A 16,541-nucleotide genomic window follows, 5' to 3' on the forward strand; every position below is an offset into this window, starting at 1 on the left:
CTGTCGCCCTGGGCCAGTGTTGCACTCCTGCAGCGAGACTGCATTTTGTTTGTCGTCCTGGACCAGTGTTGCACTCCTGCAGCGAGACTGCATTTCGTCTGTCACCCTGGACCAGTGTTGCACCGTGACTGCTGACTTTCGCCTTGCGTCTTGACACGAGGTCGATGAATGCATCGACGGCTTGGCGATTCTCAGCTCTGTCCCAAGGCTGATTCCCTGTCCCAAGACTGATTCCCATCTACTGACAGCAACAGAAACAACAACACCCAGGACCTCCAGACTCGCAAAGATCAAATGACGGCACATCGGCACAATACATGTCGTATAGCCCGGCACATCAGCACAATACATGTCGTATAGCCCGGCACATCAGCACAACACACGTCGTATATCCCGGCACCACGTCCCGGTCGACGTACTGCACCCTCCATCACTATATCCGGCTAAACACAGGCCCTTAGCCCGCCAGCACGCGACAAGCTGGCATTCGCCGACCCGGCCACCGCTCCTTGACTACATAGATTACATTAGCATACTTGTAGCTCTATTTAAATTAGCAGGGAATATAAGGAAAGCGCAGCAGGGCACTTCTCTAGGCTGTTGATATTACAAGTGTAACAGCGCTGGGCGGAGACATGGTCGCGCTCGTGGGATCCATGAGTCTGTCGACGAGTGCGTATAAGAGCTGTGCATCAGCTACGTGCCTCACGCCTGCACCAGCTCCTTCCACCCTTCCACGCATCCTCGCAGCACCACCGCAGCCATGAAGCTCTCCCTCGCCCTCTGCGCTCTCCTCCCCCTCCTCGCCTCCGCCCACACCATCGCCCAGCGCGTCCGGTACCTCTCTTCAACCCCCCGCTTGCCCCATCGACTAACACACCCAGCGTCAATGGCGCCGACAACGGCGAAGCAGTCGGCATCCGGACCGCGCTCTCAAACTACCCGATCCAGGTCTGCACGCCCAACACGCTCGTCCAGAGCGCAGCTAACAGAGGCCCAGAACGTAAACGACGCAAACATGGCCTGCAACTCCAACTTCCTGCAGCCCGTGTCCAGCACCGTCATTGCTGTCAAGGGCGGCGACGCCGTGGGCGTGCTGTGGGGTCATGTCATTGGCGGTGCGCAGTACCCGGGCGATCTGGACCAGCCCATTGCGAGCAGCCACAAGGGGCCTGTCATGTTCTACATGTGTGTCTCTACCATCTGTCTCGTCCTGGACATGGGCGGAGAGCGTGTGCTGACCAGCGTAGGGCCAAGGTGGACAACGCGGCCACGGCGTCGACGTCGGGGCTCAAGTGGTTCAAGGTCTACGAGGATGGGCTCGATGGTGCGGGTCAGTGGGGTGTAGACCGCGTCATCAGCAGCGACGGGTGGGTTGATTTCACGCTCCCGGCGTGCCTTGCGGCTGGGGATTATCTCCTGCGCGCTGAGATCATCGCGTTGCACTCTGCGGGCACCCAGGGCCAGGCGCAGTTCTACATGTACGTCTTTCTCTGTCTTGGAGCTGGAGTCGCGGCGAGCGTGCGGTGCTGACCATGTACAGGGGCTGTGCTCAACTCAAAGTCTCTGGCACCGGCTCCACGAGCCCGAGTTCCACTGTTAGCTTCCCGGGCGCGTACCAGGCGACTGACCCTGGTATCCTGGTGAGCATTTACAACGCCCAGGGTCAGCCCGTGGGGAATGGAAAGCCGTACACGATCCCGGGTCCTGCGGTGTTGACATGTTGAGATAGCCAGCTGCCCAAGGCCACAAGGCCGAGTCAAGACACGCCGTCTGGGGCTGATAGGAGATAGCCGACGAATGAGACCGTACTCTGTGTATCCACGCTCTTTCTGAAGGGTCTCGCGACTCAGTGGATCGTATGACAGGCTGCTCACGTGCTCTCAGAGGTGTTCTGTCGCCCATGAGTTAGTCATACGTTAGTCATCCGATTGATGTGCTGGCACGACTCTGTCCTCGCGCAGGTGTGCTCCCAAGACTTGCGTGTCAACTAATCACGCTTGAGAACGTCGTCAGGGCCGCTACAAGAGGCTCACGATACGAGCCTCGAATGAGCTGTCTGTCACGAGGCAGCCCCGGATGGCTACCGTCGATCTCGCAAGCAGGCCCTTGGGCTGAGTTTGGGCAAGAGACGAATGTACCGATCGGCGGAAGGAACAAGGCCGGTCTGGAGCTTTCTGTACCTATTTGGGACGACCGGCTGATCTTCTCTCCACATCAAGCGACTCCACGTGTTTGAACAGCGATATTCGTGAGATGCCCACTGCGCGCAGAAGCTCAGTCTGGGAGGTGCAGGGCTGTCAGAAACGTGTAACATCCTCGGGCTGCAAAGCCACCTGTGACAGATGCCCAAGCAGTGGTGGTGGCTGAATTGACGCGCAAACGAGAACAGGCAAGCCTGGATGTCCGCGACGCCATAGGCTAAGCGGCAGCGGCCGTCGATAGCTAGCACTGGTGTTGAAAGCGTTTGCTGGACGCACGATGACGATCGTCTCTCGGTGCTTTTGTTCTGTGGTCACAGTAGTCGCCAACGTAGCTCAAGGAAAGTGCGACTGTCTCAATGACGTAGTACTTGGGAGGCATCCTCTGAAGCCGCAGAGCCGATAAGAAAACCTCTTGCGTCGCATCGTGGGTATGTCGCTTTCGCTCTCCATTTCCGACCATTTCAAGATATCGAAAGAGAGTGCATCTGCACGAATTGTCTGATCTACAGCACCATCTCAATCGGGCGTCCCGCGAACGGCTGCGCCTCAACCTCATTTCCGAGGTTGCCTTCTTAGTGCGAGCCCCACGTCATCAGAGCCACAGCGCGAGACCTACCACACAGGCACCACCTCGCATATACCCAGCCTGCCGCCCAGGATCTTTCTTAATCTACCACTCCGCTTAACAAACGAGGCTCTGCGATCAAGCACCAGTGTTTCTTCTATACCGATTCTTCCTATCACCTATCCAATCACCTTTCCAAGGATTGCCGGGATCTCCAGGGAGCAGGATGGCGGGCGTACCCAGCATAGACGACCCCTCACATCTTTCGAGGGGATACGGCGACAACTCGCACCTGAGCGTCGGTGTGAACGACTTTGCGACAGGCGGTAGGCAGCAAGAGCGCTTGGGCAGATTTGAGGAAGACTTCGATGCGCGCACCAGGGGTTCTTCCGTGCTCGACGGCGACGATGTGCCACAGCGCTCAGCGTCCAGGGTCTCGTCGACCCTGCGAGAATCTACCATAAATCAAGGCTCGACACCTTCGCGCAGTGGAACGCTCAAGAAGAAGGGCTCAGTGAAGAGGAGTGGCAGTCTGAAACGCAGCGGGAGCAGGAAGAGCCAGCACGCAGGCAGCATCCGTGGCGTGGCGATTGACGACCAGGAACATGGTTATGACCGCGAGGACAGCGTGTTCTACACCCCTGTACCCACCAAGGGCTCTCCAACCGACGTCTTGGCTGACCGGTTCCAAAGTATGTGACAGGCGATAAACCGTATCTGACAGTGACTGATGTTTGACAGCCTGGCGCAAGTTCCTCAAAGACTTGATCACGTACTTTCGAGAGGTCTCGTCTTCCTATGAGCACCGCGCTAAGTCGCTGCTCAAGGTGTCCAACGTGATCAACAACACCAATGCGCCGGCGTCACTGCTCAGCGACGGTGGCTTGAACGATGCGAACCGTTTCCTCCGTGACTTCCACAAGCAAGCTATCGTCGAAGCCAACAAAGCTAGGGACATCGAGGCAGACGTGATCAACCAGCTCAGCGGGCTTCGCGCGGATCTTGCGCAGAAGATCAAGGAGATCAAGTCCCTATCTGGCGACTTCAAGAACAACGTCGAGAAGGAGAAAGAGAACACACGCAAATGTGTGACAGCTCTTGAGGAAGCTCTCGCAGTCATTGACTCCGACCCCTCAGCAATCGCCGGTAAGGGCGATCCATACGTTGTGCGTCTGGGCGTGGAGCGCCAGGTTGAACGCCAGATCGACGAGGAAAACTACCTGCACCGAGTCAGTCAACTCCGACTACGTACGCACGCGCACGCTAACTGCAGCAGGCCTACCTCAACCTTGAGAATTCTGGACGCGAGCTTGAGTCTATTATCGTAGGCGAGATTCAGAAAGCCTACAACGCCCTCGCCAGCATCCTCAAGCGTGACGCAGACGAAATGTACGCCACAGTCGAGAAGCTTCGCAGTGGGCCGATAGCGATGCCCAGAGACCAAGAATGGGGTCGTTTTGTCCGCAGTGACTCTCACTTCGTCAACCCTGACCTGCCTCTTCGCAGGTTGGAAGAGATTGAGTATCCTGGAAAGCACCATCCAGCTACCACGGAAGTCAGAGCTGGCATGCTCGAGAGGAAGAGCAAATACCTGAAGAGCTACACGCCTGGATGGTATGTTCTCTTGCGCTTCAGTGGTGATTGGTGCTAACACTCTCAGGTATGTTTTGTCGCCGACCCACATCCACGAGTTCAAATCCGCCGATCGTATCTATACCCAGCCGCCAGTGATGTCCCTGTACTTGCTAGACCAGAAGCTTGGCTCTCGCTCCCAACCCGGTAGCTCCTCGCACAAGTTCGTAATCAAGGGTCGCCAGGCCGGATCGATGCACCGCGGACACACCTGGGTTTTCCGCGCCGAGACCTACGAGACCATGAATGCCTGGTACGATGATATCAAGACCTTGACCGAGAAGAGCGGCGAGGAACGGAATGCCTTCGTGCGCCGACATGCCAGCGTCAGGAGCGCCAGCGCCGGTAGTGCGCGATCTGCCAGTTCCGATGGTGGCCTTGAGGAAGATGAGGCAGATGCTGTGCCATACTCTGCAAATCAGTCGATGGTCAGCCAACCTAGGGAGCAACCGCCGACTAGACCTTCTCCAGGTGGGCGATTTCCTTCGGATCTTGCGGTCAACCGTCACTTACATGAACCTCTCTCACCATCTAGTGGTAGCTCAGACCTCGGACATGATATAACCACCGCTTCTGGAGGGCCGTTACAGCACGACGTGCACCCAATGTACCTCGCAAACTCGGCGAACCAGCAACCCGTGCAACCATACCAACAGGCCCGAGATTCTACGTATACAAGTTCTCAACCTGCCCAGCAACATCATGAGCCTTCGTACATGAACGCCCAGCCTACACATCAATACCACCAAGACAACATATACTCCGACCCATACACTTCTGACTACGGCAATCTGCCAGACCAGTCTCACGGTCAACGCGAGATGGCCTACGCCAACCCTTCCAACAATCAGATCCAGCCTTCTTTTACCCAGCCAACGGAGGTATCGCCTATCGAGCGTCACGACAGCAACTACGGCACATGGCTGGCTCCAGCTGCTGGCGGAGTAGCTGCAGGTGCACTTGCTGGTGAAGCTTACCGCCGCCACCAGAACAAGGAGGTGGAGCCAGCGCAGCAGCCTCAGGGCACAGAGCAGCAGTACCAGTCACCCGCAGTTGATCAGCGCGGTGTCCCCTTTGATGATCTGACTGGTGGAACGCAGGCTCAGCCTCAGCACCCTGTCGATGATTTCACAGGCGGCACTCAAGCACAGCTTCAGTATGGAAACGCAACCACCGTCCCGCAGCCGTCTTCTGATCACGTAGCCTTTGGACACACAATCCACCCCGCCACCATCATCGCTCATCAGAATGAACGCGGTCCGGAAAGTGGTGCCGCTACACCGCCTCCCAACAACGACAACACCACCTCGTCTTTTTTAGGTGAGGCTGAGGCAGTGTCCGCCGTTTCCTCAGGCCAGACTGTGAACGGCGGAGTTGTACCTGTTGCATTGATTGAAACAGCAGAGAAGCAAGCCTTCCCCTTCCCTACCTCTGGTCAGACCGTGAACGGTGGACCTGTGCCTGTTGAGTTGATTGAGACTGCTGAGAAATTTCCTGGCGTTCACCGCACGAACACAGACATTAGTGTGTCTGACCTACACGTGCCCGGCGAATTCCCAAAGGTGCCAGCAACGCCAAGAACCTCAAATGGAACGTTTTTCGGTCACGCAGACCGTTTCTGATTTTTTCTGTCCCGTCTCTGGGGTTTTGGTTTGTGGTCATGCGTTATGTGTCTATGCGAAATGAGGAGGGAATTTAGGTGGGTGTTTCAAACGGGCTGTGTGGAGAAGAAAGGTTCATCTGGGTCATGTCGTGTTTGAACTGCTGCGATGCGTGTGTTTTCTGTTTTCTTCTGCTTGCCCTTCCTGTCTTCTTGATACCCGCGCACTAGGCGCGACACCAGCTTTTCTGTACATAATACTCGTCCAATAATCTACCTGACTTCCTGCATAGCGTAGAAGCCCATCTCGCCGGTTCTCACGCGATGTTTTCTTGGAGCACCGGCAAGCGGCTCTCTTGAGCATGGAGTAATAACTTGGACGGAAGGCTGTCTTGTGCACGATAAGTCTCCTGCAGCCACTGGCACCGCGGCCATGCATGACAAGACACACCCATCCCCACGACCGCTGCGACGGTACAGGCCGCAGACCACGGCCAGTCACCCGCAAAGCCCTGTAGTACTTTCGGTCAAATTTGAAACTTGGCTGGCGGGTGATCAGCGCCAGGCATCTACAGTTCTGATCAGTGCCGAATCCGCTGTCGACGCCTTGCGGGGTCTAATTGCCGCAGATGGTCGCGGCCACACTCGGCGCCGACGCAGAAGCAGCTGTCGCAGACAAACGGCAGGATCAGCTAGATTGCGGCGCATGCATGACATGGGACAGGTCGTCCCATGACCGGCGCCGGACGACGTGTCAAACAGACAGCAACCGGGCCTTTGGCGACGTCGAAGCCAGCTCATCGGGTGGTCAGAAGCCACCGACGCGGCTCCCAACCCGCCAGAGAGGACGATGCGGCCTGATTCGACGAGTGCAAGTAAGACACGACGCGGGTTGGGGTTTGAGGGTTTGAGCTGAGTTGCTGGCGCACAAAGGCGGTGACTCGGAAGGCGCTGCGGGGGTGCTCTGGCCCACCCATTCCGTCCGCGCTTAGTGTCCCAGCCCAGTCGCCGAAGGACCCAGGCCTAAGGAACGTCTTCCCACTCAGCTGGGATCCATCCGCCTCCTACTCAATTCCATCCCGCGTAAATCACCAGTCATTGTGAGAGCTCAATGTTCAGCAAGTTGATGGCCCCAATGCGGCGACCGCGCCCCCTGTCGGACGCGACCGACCTCACCGACCTCACCGACCTCTCCGATCTCTCCGACCTCACCAACCGCGCCAGCACCTCTGACCAGGCTATCGAAGTCGATGTATGCTGACACCTGATTCGCTTCCCCGCCCGCCCCACGACTCGAGCTCAGCTAACTGACTTCTCCGTACAGCCAGACAATCGCTCCCTCAGTTTGGCCGACTTGGATGCGTACGCCCGCGTCTGTCCCGACCTCTCCGCTCTAGCTCACGTCGATCAGGGAAACGAAGAGTCTGACGCCGTCGTTGGCAGAAGTGCTGCACGAATATGGCAGGACTTACAACAAATGGAAGGCCGGAGGTAGGCATCTACGCCGATGTGAGCCCTCTTGTATCGCACTGACCGGCATGCAGCGTATCCATTCCCGAATGACGAGGTATTCTTGCCTGACCCCAGGTCGGAGACATGAACTGATTGTGCCTCCAGTCCGAGTTGAAGCGTCTGCATGTACAGCATATACTTCTCAAAGTTCGATTCTACAATCGCAATTGGTTCGCGCCAATCGATCAGCTGCCCAAAAAATATCCCCAAAGGGTGCTCGATATTGGTTGTGGCACTGCGCACTGGTGCAAGGAGATGGGTAAGTCAAAGCTGCATGCTGCTGGCTCCTGAAGCTGACTGAAGGCAGCAAAAGAGTGGCCTCGATCTCGGGTGCGTATTCCGATCTGTTGAGGGCTCGCTTTTCTGACGTTGCACAAGGTAGAGGGCATGGACATAACACCTACAAGGTCACAAATGAACTAACCCCCCGCGCACCATTGGCTGCACGCGCTAATGCTTAACAGTGTGCCCGCAAACTGTCATATACATGTGGACGATATCAGGTCGAAAGATTGGTGGGGGCTCGCCAACGGGTACACCTACGACTACATCCACACTCGCATGTCCATGGGCATATTCCCTGACTTCCGGGAGATTATCCAAAAAAGCTACAACAATCTCGAACCAGGGGGCTGGATGGAATCGCAAGAGATCTACCCCACGGTCTACTGTGACGATGGCACCATGCCCGACGACTGGCCGCTTAAGCAATGGTCTCAAGACCAAGATGAAGCTGCCCACGACATATTGGGAATCCCGTTACGCATCGCCAACAAGCTCCAGAAGTGGTACGAGCAGGCTGGTTTCGTCGAAGTCAAGGAACGGATATTCCGAATACCGATCCTTGAATGGGCTAAGGAGCCGCAGTTGAAATTGCTCGGAAAGTTCATGGTCGAGAACATGCAGCAAGGCCTGTATGGATGGTCTGTGAATTATTTCCACCGAGCGTTCGGATGGACAGAGAACGAGACACGTGTCAGACTGGCACAAGTGTACAACTCCTTGAACGACAAGTCGGTACACGCGTATTACAAGATGTAGGTGACGTAACCCTCCATGCGCTGCGGTTGCTAATTGAAGCGAAGCTATGTTGTTTACGGGAGAAAACCCCGTGAAGGAGAGGCACCATCACAAGTACCAAAACCCGAGAACTGGCCGACTCCGGAGACCGCTTTTGACGACGGAGAATTCTAAGCGGGCCGATACCGGGTCGGCTCGTTGGGTCCTTACGTGTAAACGCGGTCCCCCTTCGACGTTCCCCTTACCGGCGTTTATGGTTGCCTGGTGTCTGAGATACCCCACGACTTGCGTCCCAGGCCTGTGTGGAAAGGGTTTTGACATACTGAGGTGCGGTAGACCCCACTTGTCAAATCTTGCGTGCTGCTCGTCGCACGGCAAGTAATGGAGCAGAGTGCGCCAGACAATGGAGGGTTTTCGATGGTTCCATTTTCCGTGACAAATAGGCTCTTCAGTAGTGAAGTAAGCAGGACTAGTCAGGGGGGCCTGCTAGACAGCCCGTTTGTAGTTTGTTATGACAGAACCTAAAACATTTCCTTAGCGTACAACTTCTATTTTACAACAAAGTAAGCATAGAGTCGTAGGGTGAACCAGATTTTTCGCTACTACTAAATTATATGCAGATTAAACCCCTCCAATGGCTTGTAGCTTCATGATACACCCAATGTCTGTCACCTCAGGAAGAAACATCCACGTCTATATGAGGCCCTCCAATGAAATTGCATTTTGATCATCAAAAGTCTAAAATTTTGCAGATGTACGAAGTAGCCCTGTTGGGAAAGTGTCACGTGATCCATAGGCATCTCCGCGGCTTTTGTTGGACTACGTCTCATTGGCCACAATCGCCCGCTAAGACTCAGATAAGACTGCTGCCCATCCGGAAGCTACACCACACCGCACCGCGAATAGATACGAACAACATCGCCACCCCGATAGGGCCATCGTGGTTTGGCTAAGCAACGAGGCGTTTGCTTCGAACGGCTTGAGTGAACCTCACAGCTGCCACATGCTTCTTTTCACGAGCAGGACAATAAGCTCAACATTGCTGGTCGAAGTAGATGCGTTTTAGGCACGGGTGACCATCTCTTAATGGCAACATGTTGCTGCATCCAGTGTCATCAGGTAGGTATCTCTATTCACACTCAAGCTCACCGCGGAGGTAACTGTTCAGCCATTTCACTCTATATGTATTCGTTGTACCACAACCATCCCACACGCACATGTTTTCTCAATCTCAACCGCTGATAAGGCCCACAGAAACTACTGCGCCATCGGGACCGCAAGATAAGGACTGGCTTGGGATCACCAGCACCTGTTTGCGGCTCTGCCCAATGACCAATCCTGGTCAGTGAGACAACATGCCTATCATGGCAGTCCTCGTTATCTCGCCCAACAGCAGTACTGCGGGAAAACGCAATTTGAAGCCATGGCTGGGGCTGGCTCGAACAAGCATTCACTCAACGGGAACCAGTGGTCTTGAGACCTTGGCTTCCCTGTCGATGATCTTGTCTACGAGACGAGCGTGTGCACACCGGTGGTTGGTTTCTTGCGGGTCTGTCGGTGCATTGAGTGCCCCCGTATCTTTCCCTGGCCCTAGCCCCAGGTGGAGGGTAGGGATGGGAAATATGGGGACAATCTTACCCACGGAGAAACGCCTTTTGTATGCTACTTTATCGAGCGGAGATGCTGGAACTGCTGGGCCAGGCCAGAGGCTCGCAAGATATACTTATATCTTCGAACCAGTTACGCTGCTGTCAATAAGCTGTTCTCAGTTCCATCACTCCGGTGTCATATCTGTCCTAACCTGGCACGGCTCTGGAAACTCAACTCGAGCATAGCTGGACATTGAGGACTACCTGCCTGGACTACAACAACCAACATGGATACCTTCTCCCTCCTCTGGCGTGCGCCAGAAGTCAACCCCGTCAACCAGAAAGCCCGCTCCATCCCGTTCCTCAACCCCATCTCCACAACCTATGGCCGTACATTTTTCTTCTCCTGGTTCGGATTCATGATCGCCTTCTGGTCGTGGTATGGTGAGTTCTTCCAAGCCCCTCCTCCCATCATCATGCATAGCCCTATCTCCCATCTCACCCACATCTCGATCATCGATTCTGTGCCCCAGACCCGATAAGCCGTTCACATTGACAACGATGCTCCCCCATCATCTTACATGTCCTTATCTTACATTTCATCTCACCCGCATCTCCGCCATGCACCCCAGACCCACACGCACCCATGCTAACGCGCCCCAGCCTTCCCACCCCTCCTCGCGGACGTCATCGCCGGCGATCTCCACATGAAACCCTACCAAGTCGCAAACTCCAACATCATCGCCCTCACAGCCACATTAATAGTGCGCCTCATCGCAGGCCCAGCATGCGACCACTTCGGCCCACGCCTGACATTCGCGGGCTGCCTCTTGGCCGGCGCGGTACCTACGTTCCTGGCCGGCGCGGTGTATAACGCCTCCGGTCTGTACGCGCTTAGGTTCTTCATTGGTATCCTCGGAGGCAGTTTCGTGCCATGCCAGGTCTGGACCACTGGGTTCTTTGATAAGAATGTCGTCGGTACCGCGAATGCGCTTGCAGGTGGACTCGGAAACCTCGGTGGAGGAGTTACTTACTTTGTCATGCCTGCTGTGTACAAAGCTTTGGTTAGTGATGGTCTGCCTTCGCACAAGGCGTGGAGGGTGTCGTTTGTGGTCCCGGGTATCTTGATCGTTTTCGTGGCCATCTGCCTCGTTGTGCTCTGCGAAGACACGCCCACCGGCAAATGGAACGAGCGCCACGCTGCAGTCGAAGAGAGCTTGAGGCGTCACGATGTCAAAGTCGGAGCCACAGAGGGAGACGTGGTCAACATCAGGGGCGACCTGCAAGACATCCCCAAGCCGTCACCAATGTCCTCGAGACTCGGCAGCACGGCGGATTTCAACGCTGCCGAGATTGAGAAGAGGATCAATCCTGCTTCGCCCGCCAGCGAGGATGAGAAGAAGCATGGTTGGAGAGACAACGAGGCGCAGCAGACAGACACACAGATGTGTAAGTCCCCTTCTCGTTCCGTCATGAACCATCTACTAACGTGTCCCAGTCAACACGGCATCCACCGAGATCATCCAAAAGCCCTCTGTCAAAAGTATCGCGCTGACCATGTTCTCCCTGCAAACCCTCGTCCCTGCAGCATGCTACTTCTGCACCTTCGGCGCCGAACTAAGCATCAACTCCATTCTCGGCAACTACTATATGCACAACTTCCCGCACATGACGCTGCAAACCTCCGGGAACTGGGCTGCCATGTTTGGCCTAATGAACGGCGTCGCACGACCCCTGGGCGGCTACCTCTCCGACCTGGCCTACCGCAAAACTAGCTCTAACGTCTGGGCGAAGAAGGTCGTGCTGCACACCTACGGCATCCTGACAGGCGTGTTCCTGATTGTCATCGGCGTGCTCAACCCGCGCGACGTGAGCACCATGATGGGCCTTGTAGGCGCGCTGGCGGTGTTCCTCGAGGGCGGCAACGGCGCTGACTTTGGGCTGGTGCCGCACGTGCATCCCCATGCGAACGGTGTTGTATCGGGCTTCACGGGCGCGATGGGGAATCTGGGCGGGATCGTGTTTGCGATCATCTTCCGCTACAATGGAAAGGACTACGGCCGCGTGTTCTACATCATTGGCGCTATTGTCATTGGCATCAATGTGGCGGTTAGCTGGATCCGGCCGATTGCGAAGAAGCCGGTTGGTACACGTTAAGCGTGGAGCATTGTTTGTATGTTTAGCGATTTTGGCGTGGCGTTCTGGGTGGGTTTGCTTTTCTTCGAGATATCCTAGATCTGATTTGTAGCACGAAGCGACGAGTTAAAGAATTGTCATATGACACGTTGTCTGGATGAGCACTCGACTTCTGCAGTGTAATGTCTCTCAGAATTCATTGATAAGTAAATACATTGCCCAAGTCCATTCTGTGGGAGTCGGCCACTGCTAACTCGGACGCTATTTCGAAAATATCTACAGGTCTGGGGAATGTATTCTTGTAGGATCTAGCAAAGATACTGCAGAAGCTGTGTACTCAGACCCGACTCCGTCGAACAGGGGAACAACTCCTCCGAATAGTGTTCTTCAAGATATCTCCTCCAAGCCTCACCCCTCCTCTCTGTCTGCGGGTCATGCATGTACCACACGTCCTCCGTCGCTCTCGTTTGCGCGGTCAGAAACTCCTCAGGAAGATTCCCGCGTATGTAGCGTTCAGGACGATCGAAGGCATCGCCACCATCTTTGGGGTCGCGGAAGAGAGTCTGAAAGTCCACCGCGGACTGCTGCCAGATCTGAAGCAATCTCAGAGCATCAATGTTGTCATAGCTGCCTGGCTCAAATTTGTAGACGAGGAAGCGCGCAAGTGTTTTGCAGGTGATGTTGAAAAACAGCCGGAGTTTGAGTTGCGTAAAAATCAGTGAACCGAACTCGTTGTTTAATTGATAGAACTGCAGCTCAAGCAGCCAATGCCAGGGAATTGTTTGTTCATCGCCATAGATATGGAGGTTTTCGAGGTTGCGAGGGAGGCTTCCAAAAGGACGAGTGCGCGCGGCGATAGCTATCCAATGGGATGTACACTCCATGAAGGTTACCGGACGGAGACACTCTCCATCGACAATCAGGATCTTCAGGCTCACCAGATGCGAGACTCCAATGGGGTCGTAGATGTCGCTTGGAGCTCGCACGGTGAGCGCCTGGATATGGCTCTGTGCATACGTCAACAGCGGTGTCCAAAAGATCCTCCTGTCGCAAGCCCAGTGTCGCAGAAGGAACTGATACGCCTCAGGTATCTCGTTGTCTGTCCTCGGCGCGGCCCGTAAGGTCTTTGCATTCGGCAGCGCTACGAAAAGCAAAGACGTCCACGCCAACGGGCTTTGATGGTCTTTCGTGAAAGCACGACGGACCATATCTCTCTCTTGTCCCGTCAATAACCTCGAAACAAAGCCATCAACTACCCTCCCATCTTCAGGAGTGAACGTGAAGTCGTTGATATCCTCGGTGCTGTCTTGAAGTTCAATATCGGTGATGGTATTGGCCCATGATGGGTGCCGAGAAAGTAGTGTTATGTACTGCGGGATGCTGCGGATTGGTATTATGGCGGTGCGGATGAGGCTCTCGTAAACAGTGTTGCGAAAGTTACGGTGTGTGAGGGCAAGATTGATTTGCGACTTGTTGTTTGAGATATACAAGGCGATCTGAAGGAGAAGCTCGTCGGGAAGAAGGCACAGCATCTTGTCGCCGTGCTGAGTGTTGGTTGAACTACGAAGTGTATGAAAGAGTTGGGTTGGATATCGGGCTGGAGCGATCTGCTGATATACGTTGTGAACTGTCATTCTGCATCAGGAACCATGGTAAGGACATAACGGGAAACATGGCAAGGACATGACCCTGAACCAGCCCATGAACGCCGACCGGTCAGCCCACTCCTTATAGGCTTGATATCCAGTGTGCCATGCAGCAACTGTTGTACCATGGATGGGATTTGTAGAAGCGAGGTATTCATTGATACCTGTCTCAGAGCTCGGACTGCTCACCCTTCAGCTCTCTAAGCCTCAACTGATTCCTCTTCCCCAAGACCCTTAGAGTATTCTTTCTTTCCTTCTCAGACATGGTCTCCCAGTTCGCAATCCTGCTCAAGGATCCATCTTTATTAACGACCATTGGTCCCAGGTGGTCCAGCGTCACGCCCTCGCCGTCGACCTCAAGTTGCGGTGCGCCAGAGCCTGACTCAACTGGTGGCAGCAACGGTACTTGGGCGTCTGGAGGGGACTTGTATCCACTAAGCTGGTGCTTTGCGCTTCCCCCCTTTGCCGCTGCCCATTTATCAGCAATGAGGCGCGCGACGTTCTTGCCGCTAAGAGCACTTGTCTCCATGGTGCTGACAAAGCTTTCAATGCCGCTTGTGTACCACAACGCACCGTCCTCTCCATCGAGCTTGGTCTCTTCAAATGTCACACGTGGGTACTCACGCGGATACGAGTGCCAGACTTTGCGGTGCACCCAGCTCACGGGGCCATCCACGTTCAGACCTTTCGCATCAGTTTCCGAGACGGGATGTCCAAGTAGACGGGTGAGTATTCTGGCGGTAATGGGCTCGACAGAGAAAATCTTGTATATAAACTCTTGACGGGGTGGCGAAGCGTGGCGATTGAGCGAAGTATAATGCATTGAAACGCTGTAGAAGTCTGGTGAGCCAGGATGCCCGTCGCGGGGGTCTTCAGAAGGAGGGAGCGTAGTAAGAACATATTGCGGGACTGCTTCGCTGGATGCGAGATTGAAAGCCGAGGGGTCTAGCTGGAAAGGTGAGGCAAAGAGTGTGACGCGCAGCTTAACGTAGGGAATCACGTCAGGCGTGTGCTTTGGCGCGGGATTGATGGTGAGGTTCGCGAATTGTAGCGGTGCAGCAAGGATGACTTCGTCGAAGATAGAGGTGGTGCCGTTGACAGAGAGATGGTATGTACCATCATCCTGTTTCGAGACTTGCGAGACGTGAGTGTTGAGATGGGTTGTGATGGCTGGTGAAGACTTGAGCATGCTTGCGAAGATGCGCCAGTTGCCTCCGTCAATCTGCATGGCGCCGTTCGTGGCCATACATACCATAGTCTCGAGACCATGAATATAGGCGAGATTTGAGGCGTAGTTGACTCTCGTACTATACTGGTTAGCATAATATCGAGCATCCGATAGAACATCGTGCACACCTTGCCTGGATGACCTCTCGTGCAAATGCATCCCCAATGCCATTTGCCTTGAGGTACTGTTCGCCCGTGACGCCCGTGATCTCCAACAGGCCCTGGGCTTCCAAAGTCTCACTAAGGTTCTTCCAAGGGAACACAGGCTCCTCGTACATGCCCAAGAACCGCCCAACAGCACTCTTCATTAGCCTGTTCGTCTTCAAGGGTGCAAGTCCGTACCGCCACAAAAGTCGCGCCTTGTCCCACCAGCCATCCTCCTCTCTGGTAACCAGCACGAACTGCGTGCCGTCCCATATCCCAAGGTCTGGTAGCTCAAGCCGTGTTGCAAGGCTGTCTTCCTGCGAGGCTACGGAGAGATTGAAGTCGCGAGTTGCGTTGACAAGGATATGGTTTACGGAGACGAAGATGGAGCCGCCGAGTTCAATAGGAACGGTGGGGTCTGACCAGGCATCGACGGTGGTGGTGCGGCCGCCGACGTACGAGTCGCGCTCAAAGACGGTGATATTGGTAGGTGTGGATGAGGAGGCGGCGTATTGGGCGAGATGGTAGGCTGCTGAGGAGCCGCCAGCACCGGCGCCTGTCAATTGTCAATACTGTACATGGGGGTCAGAGTCATATATGTTGCTGACCTATAATTGCGACACGCTTCGCTGCCGGTGTTGCGTCGCTGCTGAGCGCAATGGCGCAGGGCAACAGCCCAATGACGTGCGATACCCGCACCATCATGGTAGTTGGTGAATACAAGCGTATATTACAGCTTCGGGGATGACGTGTCGTTTAGAAGGCAGAAGCACAGTGCTCAGGTTATACGAAGGACGCTGGGCCGGGCGCGCAATCGCGGGGGGAGTTGGTGGCTGACGACGCGCACAAGCTGAAGTCTAAATGGACGAATGCATAAGGACTGCGGCACGTCCGGAACATGCATTTCTGTGGCTCATGGGTGACAAGGCGTAATGTAGACATCCTCTCGAGGACTATCGTGCTTGGCCTCGAGTACCTCAAGCACTGCTTGAGAGTGGGCATTGCAGTTGCCAACCCGAGGAACGCGCGTTCACGTGGTGTCCATCTTCGCGACTCTACTTCCTCATCCATTGAGGAGATTATCTCAACATCAAATTCCAAGAACACACCTTACAAGGGCCTGGCTTCCCAAGGTAGACAGAGTTGGACGCAAGCCCCGCAGTATGCCAGACTAGGAGCTCGCTCAACCCTGCCCTATAGGTAAGGCTTTCGGGTCTCGACAAGATCTTGGAGACTGTCATATGCTTTCGGTCATGGGCGGTTGAT

General features: G+C 55.0%; 6 protein-coding genes across 6 annotated transcripts; 4 read left to right on the forward strand and 2 right to left on the reverse strand.

Annotated features, from left to right (window-relative positions):
• Positions 1–763: 763 nt before the first annotated feature.
• On the forward strand, positions 764–1,727 carry M421DRAFT_61834 (lytic polysaccharide monooxygenase; the record flags this gene model as incomplete). The annotated part of the gene is made up of 5 exons (XM_033595917.1): positions 764–837; positions 885–951; positions 1,001–1,188; positions 1,251–1,481; positions 1,544–1,727. 5 exons carry the CDS (start codon positions 764–766, stop codon positions 1,725–1,727), a joined length of 744 nt encoding a protein of 247 aa, XP_033449203.1.
• A 1,082-nt stretch (positions 1,728–2,809) lies between these two features.
• Positions 2,810–6,311, forward strand: M421DRAFT_420187 (uncharacterized protein). The gene is made up of 4 exons (XM_033592384.1): positions 2,810–3,461; positions 3,511–3,998; positions 4,046–4,383; positions 4,430–6,311. Exons 1-4 carry the CDS (start codon positions 2,996–2,998, stop codon positions 6,021–6,023), a joined length of 2,886 nt encoding a protein of 961 aa, XP_033449204.1. The 5' UTR covers positions 2,810–2,995; the 3' UTR covers positions 6,024–6,311.
• A 1,419-nt stretch (positions 6,312–7,730) lies between these two features.
• Positions 7,731–9,163, forward strand: M421DRAFT_420188 (S-adenosyl-L-methionine-dependent methyltransferase). Its single transcript, XM_033592385.1, has 5 exons — positions 7,731–7,772; positions 7,821–7,843; positions 7,892–7,929; positions 7,978–8,550; positions 8,599–9,163. Exons 1-5 carry the CDS (start codon positions 7,769–7,771, stop codon positions 8,705–8,707), a joined length of 747 nt encoding a protein of 248 aa, XP_033449205.1. The 5' UTR covers positions 7,731–7,768; the 3' UTR covers positions 8,708–9,163.
• Positions 9,164–10,724: 1,561 nt separating this feature from the next.
• On the forward strand, positions 10,725–12,423 carry M421DRAFT_143661 (MFS general substrate transporter). Its single transcript, XM_033587506.1, has 2 exons — positions 10,725–11,571; positions 11,621–12,423. Exons 1-2 carry the CDS (start codon positions 10,830–10,832, stop codon positions 12,277–12,279), a joined length of 1,401 nt encoding a protein of 466 aa, XP_033449206.1. The 5' UTR covers positions 10,725–10,829; the 3' UTR covers positions 12,280–12,423.
• Positions 12,424–12,566: 143 nt separating this feature from the next.
• Positions 12,567–13,790, reverse strand: M421DRAFT_4781 (uncharacterized protein; the record flags this gene model as incomplete). The annotated part of the gene is made up of 1 exon (XM_033594726.1): positions 12,567–13,790. The coding sequence occupies one exon, from the start codon at positions 13,788–13,790 to the stop codon at positions 12,567–12,569; it is 1,224 nt and encodes a 407-aa protein (XP_033449207.1).
• Positions 13,791–13,982: 192 nt separating this feature from the next.
• On the reverse strand, positions 13,983–16,242 carry M421DRAFT_143673 (prenylcysteine oxidase 1). Its single transcript, XM_033587507.1, has 3 exons — positions 15,884–16,242; positions 15,261–15,831; positions 13,983–15,211 (listed from the first exon to the last, which is right to left on the reverse strand). The coding sequence occupies exons 1-3, from the start codon at positions 15,978–15,980 to the stop codon at positions 14,074–14,076; spliced, it is 1,806 nt and encodes a 601-aa protein (XP_033449208.1). The 5' UTR covers positions 15,981–16,242; the 3' UTR covers positions 13,983–14,073.
• Positions 16,243–16,541: the final 299 nt, after the last annotated feature.

Source organism: Didymella exigua (genome assembly GCF_010094145.1).
Source record: "Didymella exigua CBS 183.55 unplaced genomic scaffold M421scaffold_12, whole genome shotgun sequence".
Taxonomy (NCBI): Eukaryota; Fungi; Ascomycota; class Dothideomycetes; order Pleosporales; family Didymellaceae; genus Didymella; species Didymella exigua.

Excerpts from the sequence above, each read along its gene's own strand:
- M421DRAFT_143661 (XM_033587506.1), top strand. The coding sequence starts at position 10,830 with ATGAAACCCTACCAAGTCGCAAACTCCAACATCATCGCCCTCACAGCC. Across the intron at positions 11,572-11,620 it reads GCAGACAGACACACAGATGT|TCAACACGGCATCCACCGAG; the intron begins GTAAGTCCCCTT and ends AACGTGTCCCAG.
- M421DRAFT_420187 (XM_033592384.1), top strand. The coding sequence starts at position 2,996 with ATGGCGGGCGTACCCAGCATAGACGACCCCTCACATCTTTCGAGGGGA. Across the intron at positions 3,999-4,045 it reads AGGAAAACTACCTGCACCGA|GCCTACCTCAACCTTGAGAA; the intron begins GTCAGTCAACTC and ends TAACTGCAGCAG. Across the intron at positions 4,384-4,429 it reads AAGAGCTACACGCCTGGATG|GTATGTTTTGTCGCCGACCC; the intron begins GTATGTTCTCTT and ends TAACACTCTCAG.
- M421DRAFT_420188 (XM_033592385.1), top strand. Across the intron at positions 7,844-7,891 it reads AAGAGTGGCCTCGATCTCGG|GTAGAGGGCATGGACATAAC; the intron begins GTGCGTATTCCG and ends ACGTTGCACAAG. Across the intron at positions 8,551-8,598 it reads GTACACGCGTATTACAAGAT|CTATGTTGTTTACGGGAGAA; the intron begins GTAGGTGACGTA and ends ATTGAAGCGAAG.
- M421DRAFT_143673 (XM_033587507.1), bottom strand. The coding sequence starts at position 15,980 with ATGATGGTGCGGGTATCGCACGTCATTGGGCTGTTGCCCTGCGCCATT. Across the intron at positions 15,832-15,883 it reads GAAGCGTGTCGCAATTATAG|GCGCCGGTGCTGGCGGCTCC; the intron begins GTCAGCAACATA and ends GACAATTGACAG. Across the intron at positions 15,212-15,260 it reads CGAGAGGTCATCCAGGCAAG|TACGAGAGTCAACTACGCCT; the intron begins GTGTGCACGATG and ends TAACCAGTATAG.